Here is a 9,534-nt window from a genome sequence, read left to right as displayed (position 1 = left end):
GATTAATGGAATGTGCCCAGCCCACGGATGGCATCTGAGTGCTGTTTATTTTTTGCATCCCCATTGACTTGAATAGGGGAGTCTCATCTGCCAATCATAATGCATGCTTTGTTCATGCAATCTGTGTGTCCATATGGAAAACGTCATGTGTGAATAGACGCCTATGATCCTTGTCCTGTCCGAGACTAGTCAGTTGTACTCAAGCAGCACACAGACTGAAAACACACTGAAGTGCCTAAGGCCTAAGGCTAACTTCACACGGGGAGTACAATATCGGGCCATGAATCACGGCCCAGTAACGCACTCCCCAACAAGTGATTTCGCCATACTGTGCCCTCTGACAAAAGATTATAATACACACTGCGCCCCCCTGAAATTAATGATCTTATTTTCTTCTCTATCCAGGTCTGAACTGCCATAAAAACTTCTTCCAGCGATGAGGGCCCTGGTACCCTGTTGTACCGCCTCTAGCTTGGATACAAGATGTGATATGGGGGCATGGAGGCTCTAGTACCCTGTTGTACCGCCTCTAGCTTGGATACAAGATGTGATACGGGGGGCATGGAGGCTCTAGTACCCTGTTGTACCGCCTCTAGCTTGGATACAAGATGTGATACGGGGGGCATGGAGGCTCTAGTACCCTGTTGTACCGCCTCTAGCTTGGATACAAGATGTGATATGGGGGCATGGAGGCTCTAGTACCCTGTTGTACCGCCTCTAGCTTGGATACAAGATGTGATATGGGGGCATGGAGGCTCTAGTACCCTGTTGTACCGCCTCTAGCTTGGATACAAGATGTGATACAGAAGGGAATGGAGACTGTACTACCTTGTTGTACCGCCTCTAGCTTGGATACAGGATGTGATATGGACAGGCATGGAGGCTTTAGTAACCTGTTGTACCGCCTCTAGCTTAGATACAAGATGTGATATGGGCGAGCATCGAGGCTCCAGTACCCTGTTGTACTGCCTCTAGCTTGGATGCAGAATGTGATATGGGTGGGCATGAAGGCTCTAGTACCTTGTACCATCTCTAGCTTAGATACAAGACGTGATACAGGCGGGCATGGAGGTTCTAGTATGCTGTTACTACTAGGAATACTATGGGGGTCACTATTAATACTGAGGGCAGTAAGGGGACACTAAAAATATTGAAACCACTATGGGGGTCACTTACTACTGCAGCCACTAATAATACTGAGGCCAATATAGGGGACACTAAATATACTATGGGGGTCATTATTACTGTTGCGGACACAATTACTACTGGGGCCAATATGGGGGGTCACTATTACTACTGTGGCCACTATGGTGGACCCTATTACTCCTGGGGCCACTATCGGGGTAACTATTATTACTATGGTCACTATGGGGGTGACTTACTATTGAGGCCACTATGGGGGACACTATTATTACTGAGGCTATTATGGGGGTCGCTATTATTACTGAGGCTATTATAGGGGTCGCTATTATTACTGAGGCTATTATGGGGGTTGCTATTATTACTGGGACCACTATAGGGGATCACTTATTACTGCCAGGGCCAATATAAGGGACACTATTACTAGTGGGGCCACTATAGGGGTCACTTACTACTGCCGCCACTATGGGGGTACGATTATTACTGGGGTCATTATGGGGGATCCTATTACTACTGGGGCCACTATTGGGGTAACTATTATTACTGGGGTCACTATAGGGTTGACTTACTATTGAGGCCACTATGTGGGACACTATTACTACTGGGGCCACTATGGGGGTCGCTATTATTACTCAGACCACTATAGGGGATCAATTATTACTACCAGGGCCAATATAAGGGACACTATTACTAATGGGGCCACTACAGGGGTCACTTACTACTGCGGTCACCATAGGGTTATGATTACTACTGAGGCCACTATTAGGGTAACTATTATTACTGGGATCACTACGGGGGTCACTATTACTACTGGGGCCACTATTGGGGTAACTATTATTACTGGGGTCACTATGGGGGTGACTTACTACTGAGGCCACTTATTACTACTAGGGCCAATATAAGGGACACTATTACTAATTGGGCCACTTACTACGGTGGCGATCACCATCAGGGCACATTTCCATGTGTAAGTGCATTTCAGTTGTGCAAATACGCTGTGTATTGGTGTGACCAAAAATGGCTTCCGCCCGCGGCTGTCGGCTTCTCCGGCGTTTTTATGTCCCCTGCGTAGTTGCACGCACACCAAAAAAAAACTCAGATAGGCTCAATGAAATGATGTGCAAAGCGGCAGTGAATGTGCGTTTCCTGTGCGCCCGCCCATGCACTTCAACGCCGATTGCGGGGTGTAATACGCACGTATTTTTTCCGGCGATCGCACATGGCGTGAAGGAAAACACTGGTGAACGAACCCAACGAAATCAATGGGTTCCATTCACTACCTATTACCCGCACAAATACACTCACAGGCGGCCATAATAATGCTGTGGCCCCAGGGAATCTGTGGCCCCCTGTCACACTATGGATGACGTCCGCCTCACCTGCCCGTCACATAACCCTATTATCCGGCCACCCTGTGATCTGCTGATCCTGTAATCACATCAGGGAGGGGGAGAGCCCAGCTGATCGCCCGGTAGATAAGGCAGGAGGCGGCAGCTGACTTCCCTCAGTGTGCGGGTGGCTGGGTCTGGTATGCAGCAAGCGGCTGCGGCTCAACAGTTGCGCATTCCCGTCCAAGTGAAGCAAGTGTCCCGCGGCAGCATGTGGCCGGCCATGGTCCTCAGCTTCCTCACCGCGATCTTCGCATGGATCTGGTATAGGGGGAGCGGGAAAGCGGAGAATGAGCCCGGCGCTGTGCGGGGGAGCGTGGAGACCAAGCCCGTTCACCCGGAGACCGAGACCGGCGCTGTGCCCGCTCACCTGGAGACCGAGCCCAGCGCTGTGCGGGGGAGCGTAGAGACCAAGCCCGTTCACCCGGAGACCGAACCCAGCCCTGTGCGGGGGAGCGTAGAGACCAAGCCCGTTCCCTCTGAGCGTGAGGGAGGACTGACTGCCGGCGCGGCGGCTGTGAAGGTAACTAAAGGGGGGCTACAGGCTGCTCCTCCGAAGCCCCCCAAGAATGTCCCGACCAGAGAGGAGGAGGCACAAGACCACCTACCGGCACAGGCAGGTATCCCACAAGACTTTTTACCTCAGACGCTGACAGGAGCACCAATGGTTGCCGAGCTGTCACAGCAGACCAAAGCGGAGGACGGCTGCCAACCCAACAGTCATGAGGTGAAGGTGACCCCCAATGGTGTCCCAGAAGCCAGGGACCTACATCATGAGGAGCAAGAGTGCCCCCCACTGATGAATGAGGTAGAAGCCCCTCCGGCTGGTGACGAGGCGGTGCGCCCTCCATCAATGTCGGGGGAACACGGAGCGCATAAATTACCTCAGGACCCCGTCGAGGCCGGGCAACGGGAAGAACTTCTGTCCTGGAGGAACGGCGGTCAGGATGAAGTCAATGGCAATGCGGCAGGTACAGTAAGCGGCGTCACACGTAGCGGGAGCCATTCGCCTGAAGGAGCAAATTATGTTCGCTCGTTCACTCCAGCGGTTGGTTTAATGGGGTTTTTCTGGGGAAACACTATTGATGAGTCTTCAGGATGGGCCGTGCCCGCTGCTCGGAGACCCAGCTAATGATGCATCCGCTGACGGCACCGCCAATACATGGGGGTCGGAGTGGAAGCGCTTGTAACTGCAGGCACGTGAATCTCAAGGAGGGCAGCGGCTGTAATTACAAGCATTGGCCATTACACGGGTCGGCGCATCTGCTTCCGATCCCAGTGTATCTGGCAGCGCCACAAATCAGCCCCCTTCCCCCCACCCGACCCCGTCAATGACTCTGCAGTGGATATTTGCACACGGTCGGTGCCCGCTGTGTGATGACTCAGCATTCTGTCGTGGTGGTGGGGAGTGGCACACGAGCGTAGGTTTTTTTTTTGCCTTCTGCTCTGCCACCTGTATAGCGTGTGCCCAAACTGCCAGCACTCGAATCAATTAGTACATATATACCCCTTCAACACTCAACATGGTTACGAGCCAAAGACCACATTGCAGCTTGGGGCTACCGTGCGAGCCCACCGGCAACCTGCCGTTGTGTTGTAAGAGGGCTGATGGGCTGTTAACGAGCCTTCTGGTTGATTAGTTGTGCTGTCAAGTTTGACAGCGACATCTAATGGCGGTGGTCACGGCTGTCTCCGATCGCTGCTATTGTACCCTTTGCATATGGAGTGGCATTGGCTCCCTATTAGACCACCCATGACCTCCCACCATATATTTACAGCAGGTGGTCATTAAGGGGTTAATTTTGCCTAGAGAAGCCCTGTAGAGAGCTGTAAGCCAGTATTCTAAAGGTTAAGTATTACAAAGTTGGCCATAACCTCAGCATACACCATGTTGATGACCATGCGGTTTGTGACTAAAGGACCTACTGGGTAATCCCCGGGTTCTGCCACCAAGAACCTGAAACTGCTTATTTGATGCTTCAATGCCACTAATAAGATGATTTAGGTGACTTTTATAACGTTCCTCAGTGCTCCTCCCGTGGTATCTGCATATAGTGCTGGTTAGGGCTACAAAACCTCGTGGAAGAACCCATTGGAAACCGCTGGTTTAACCCTTTGCAATCCAATTTTGGATTCAGGGTTTTCTAGGTGTTTTTCTCTTTCTGCGGAATTAGACATGCTGGAGAGGCCCCCCCCCCCGACTACAGAGCCGCCAGTAATATACAGTAAGAATACCCTGCCGGACGTCTTCCGACATCGGAAGCTGTGCAGCCTTCAATCAGAATGTCTTTAGACGTCAGACAGTGGACTGGAAAGGGTTAACATGTAGCGATGACTTTTTAGCCCGTGCGGATACAGCCGAAGGGCTTATTCTGATGTTCATAGATCAGCCAGGTTTTCACGCCCGGACGATATACGGTGTCCCTTTCTGCAGGGGGAGGAGGTGAGACGGTAGCAGTGCACTGAGCCCCCCGCCCCCTCGCCTGTTAGCTTTGGCCCCGCCCCACACTCCCATTGCAAACTTCCACCCTATCCTGCCCCTCCCACTGCAAATAGCAAAGAGGAGGTGGGAGCTCAGTGCACTGCGCCCGGCCCACCTCCTCCCCCTGCAGAAGGGACACCGTATATTGGCCGGGTGTGAAAATCCGGCCGATATATGGATGTGTGAATAAGCTCTTAGGCTGCTCTCATAGGCGCTTGTTTAGATAAAAGCTTTTTTTTTTTTTTTTTTTTTTTAACACTACGTTTTTAGCACAGTTTTAAACACAGCCCCATGAAACCAATGGTAGCCTTTAATAGTATTTACCGTGTTTCTCCCAAAATAAGACAGTGTCTTATATTAATTTTTGTTCAAAAAAGGTTTAACTTTTTTACATGTATAGCTGCCTGGACACTATTTAAATTGACTTTTTAAATTAACTGTTAGCAGGGCTTAATTTTGGAGTAGGGCTTATATTTCAAGCATCCTCAAAAATCCTGAAAAATCATTTTGCATCCTTAAAAATCCTGGAAAATCATGCTATGTCTTATTTTCAGGGAAACAGGGTAGTACTGCGCTGGGAAAAATACCTGTGTAAGAGCACCGCATGTCCATTTCCACGCAAAATCCCGTCCAATTTGCTGGCTATTCCCGGGATTGGAAGCCACGGGCGGAACTGCCGTGCGGAATTCCGCACGGAAATTCCACGGCACTTTCCTCCAGTATCAACCCAGCCTAAGGCTGCTCTCACACAGGCATCTGTTAGAACCCATTTTTAAAAGGTTTTTTGTTAGCATTTTTTTTTTAACGCACCCCATCATTAAAACGGGTGACGAGGTGCATTAAAAAGTGCTGAAATGGAGCAGTGCTCAGAAATCAATGGAAGCATTTTACAGCGTTTAGTGCGGCATTCGACATGTCACCCTAAACGCTGTCAAAAAGTCTGTTTGAGGGTGGCCTAATGGTAAACATCTTGGCCCATGAACATGTAACTACAGAGCTGTTCTAATTGTCTTCATATTTGGGGTAAGGCCAGATGTGACCGACAAGTTCTGCCACAGATCTTGGTACAGCGCCCCGACTTTCTCCATGGGTCACTTGCGCACTCTTCTTGATTTTGCCACAGACTATGCATTGCAAAGGGTAAAATCAGTGAAAATCTCCAACAGAATTCAAGTGCCTTATGGGTACGGCTATACAAGGCTGGATCTTCATATGCTGACTTGTGGATGTTAAGGAGCTGCAGAAGTGATGTGGATATTGAACAAGTGAAATCCGCTAAAAAAAACTAGATTCTGCAAATTTGGTGGTCCACAACATACTTGTGATTCCCATAGCTTGTCGTGTTTTTTTTTTATTTTATTTTTTTAGCATTTTGAAAGCCCCATCCACATGCATCATACTATAAACTGCAGCGACTCTGCAGCTTGTGAACACTGCATTGTGGGAAACGTGTTACAGAAACTACACTTGAATGGGGCTTATAGAAATCTCTGTACGTCATTCACCGTTCAGATGTATGAAATAGAAATTTCTGCGGCCGTGTGTGTGTGTGCGTGCGTGCGCGCGCGCACCCTTGGTATTCACACAGACGGGATCAAAATCTGTTTTAATGTGAAAAGAGAAAATGAACCTCAAAGGGGTTGTCTACTTCTAGCTGTTTTGCTGCAAGAAGCAGACAGCTCTTTACATTGCACAGTGGCCTGAGTTGGTACTGCAGGCTGAGTCCTATTGAAAGGAGTTGGACTCAGCCTGCAGTTCCAACCCGGGCCACTGTGCAATGTACAGAGCTGTCTGCTTCCTGCAGCAAAAACGTCTAGAAGTAGGGCAACCCCTTTTTAAAGTGACCGTCTGGTTCTGGACAAACAAAGATTGCCACATCCGCCCCTGACTGCTTGATGCATCATTAGTCTAAAGGTCCTTTAACATACAAAGAAACTTTCAAACGGATGAAAGACTGAAAGATTTAATGATGTATTTCCGTAAAGTGTTAATTGCTTTAATGGCCATTAACACTTTATCATTTGCATGTAAAAGGACCCCCAGGAGCTGTTTTCAGACCTCAGTGTGTTTAGGCACACGCCCAGCTGTCCAAATAGCTGCCACTGCATTGTTCTCCTCAGGGCTAGTGTAAACATGCTGCAAGGAGAACATCTGCAGTCTTTTGAAAGATGAGCGAAATGCAACAAATTTGCTGAGTCTTTCAGCGGCTAAATGATGGATTTTATGTAAAGTAAAAGCTGTCATTCAAACAAAGTGCACAATGCCCGCGTTTACATGCAACAGTTGCTAATTTCCAGCCTTCTGGATGTATTTTGAGTGATATCGTTGCATGTAAAAGGCCTTTCAGACACCACCTGCTCTGAGTAACCAGTGCTTGCTAGTCAGAGCCGCATGTCGTGTCTTGGTTGCAGTGCAGACATCTTTGGTTGTCCAGGCCTGGAGGGTCACGTTAAGCCCCAATGTTTGGGGTGATCAGAAAAGTGATGTGATTTAAGATAATATGAAGTCTAACTCTTCTACTTTCTTTTGTCTTTTCCAACTAGGTTCTCAATTAGAAAATTCATTTGATGCAAAAGAAAAAGCTGTGGGTTTATTGAAGGCCAAAGAAAACCTAAACCAAGACCTGTATCTGGAGATGGTCAACACATTGGATGAAGCCGGGAGCGACACTCGTGTAGATCAGATGATGAAACCAGAGGAAGTAGAGAAATGTGAACTCGTGAGTTTAATGTCCCCTATCTGTCTGCAAGATTCTGCTGCATTGGGTGACGAAATGATGTCCGATGCTCAGAAATTAGGAACTGGTCCTGAGAGTTCACCGGTGGATACATGTAATCTAGTCAACCAGGAGAAAGAAATCGCCGGTCTTGGTAACTCAAGCACAGATGACAAGACTGCTTTGGACAAGTCATCAGAGACCAGTATCCAAGACCTTGACAATCAGAAGACAAGGAAGATTGCTACTATCCAGCCAATGCCTCAGAATGTAAACATTGCCCTGAAAGTTCACTACATCACCCAGTCCGACGCCCAAGTTATTGCCGTCACAGGTGATCATGAGAAACTTGGTAAATGGGAGGCATATGTCCCTCTGACCTCAGGCAAAGATGGCTTTTGGTCACATTTAATCACATTGCCTGTAGACACAAACTTGGCCTGGAAGCTTGTCATGGTTGAAAATGGCAAGATTAAACGCTGGGAGGAATGTAACAATAGGTTCTTGAAGACGACGCATGAAGACATTGCCATCCAGCTCTGTTGGGGCTTGCCATAATACATGGGCATTAGAAGGGAATACGGGGCTTAGTGTCTGGTCCCTGTCACTATTTAATAGAGGAAATGACTGACCTGAAGTCTGTCTGCTGGGTAATCATTATCTAGCTGCTGGAACACTGTTGACCCGTCCAATAACCTTTTAGCCTTTCTTTTTAGAAGTTACATTTTAGCCTCCAGTCGGCCTTTAGTTTCAAAACTGAATTGGTGAGATGATGAGATTGTTTAAAGTGTATTGTTCCTGCAACACGAATGTAGAGTTTGTAAATAAATCGGGCACATAATTTATGGCGGTTGGTACGGTGAACAAAATATCACAAATCAAAAGGCAAAATCGTGTGAATTGTATGTCAAATAAAGTTTGTAGTAAATTGTCATTTGTGGGTATGTCTCCTCTTTTGATATGTTTAGAGATGGTGATGTAACTTGGTGCATGTAGTAGGCAGCCACACTTTATTGGTGCTCATCTGTTGCAATGTTTGATAGTGGACTGCAAGTTGAGGGCCTTATGGCCCATTTACACGGGACGAGTGTCGGAAAACCATGTCCAATAGCTTGTCCCACCCGTGCTCGTTCCTGTGTACTGCGGATGGTCTGCATGGCTCTCCATCGGACATGCGCGGTACAGATTTTTATTTTTATTTCTTTTTAAAAAAAATCTAGTGCAGAATCCACTGCCCGTTCGCAGTGTCAGCTGTGGATAGGCCACCAATCAGATGGCTTCTAATGACTTCAATGGAAGCTGTCCGTGCGGGAACCACACAGAAATGGAGCATGCTGCAATTTGTTTTCCGGACCATAAGCTCTGCAAAACAAATCCGCATGTTTTAACTAATTTTGAGGACTCCCATGCATCCCTATGGGCAGCTTGATTTGCAGATCTCCCGACTCAAATCTACCTGTGGACACTGGGCCTAATTGATAAAGATGTCTAAAATGCACTTGTGAATACAAGAATGTGGACAAATACATTGAAATCGCTGTTCTATTCCCTAGTATTGTGTGGCGCGCCATTGTTGGAGCTTACACACAATCTGACTCGGGGCTTATTCACACAGGTGTATAACAGCGGGGTTTTCATGCCCGGCTGATATACGCTGTTGCATTGGCTTACAATGCATCAATGCACAGGATTCTGTGGCATAAAAGCGCCTAACTGGGCGCTTCTATGCTGCCGCCGGCAGCTGCATAGACTCCTACGGTGGCCTATGCTAGCTGCTGGAGAAGGGAGGTGGGAGGGAGTTTAGCAGC

General features: G+C 48.1%; 1 protein-coding gene across 1 annotated transcript; it reads left to right on the top strand.

The window, feature by feature from the left end:
* The first annotated feature begins 2,628 nt into the window (after positions 1–2,628).
* Positions 2,629–8,658, top strand: STBD1 (starch binding domain 1). Its single transcript, XM_066574348.1, has 2 exons — positions 2,629–3,499; positions 7,554–8,658. The coding sequence occupies exons 1-2, from the start codon at positions 2,671–2,673 to the stop codon at positions 8,282–8,284; spliced, it is 1,560 nt and encodes a 519-aa protein (XP_066430445.1). The 5' UTR covers positions 2,629–2,670; the 3' UTR covers positions 8,285–8,658.
* Positions 8,659–9,534: the final 876 nt, after the last annotated feature.

This window comes from Eleutherodactylus coqui, chromosome 7 (genome assembly GCF_035609145.1).
Source record: "Eleutherodactylus coqui strain aEleCoq1 chromosome 7, aEleCoq1.hap1, whole genome shotgun sequence".
NCBI classification, from domain to species: domain Eukaryota; kingdom Metazoa; phylum Chordata; class Amphibia; order Anura; family Eleutherodactylidae; genus Eleutherodactylus; species Eleutherodactylus coqui.
This window is presented reverse-complemented; position numbering and strand designations above follow the sequence as displayed.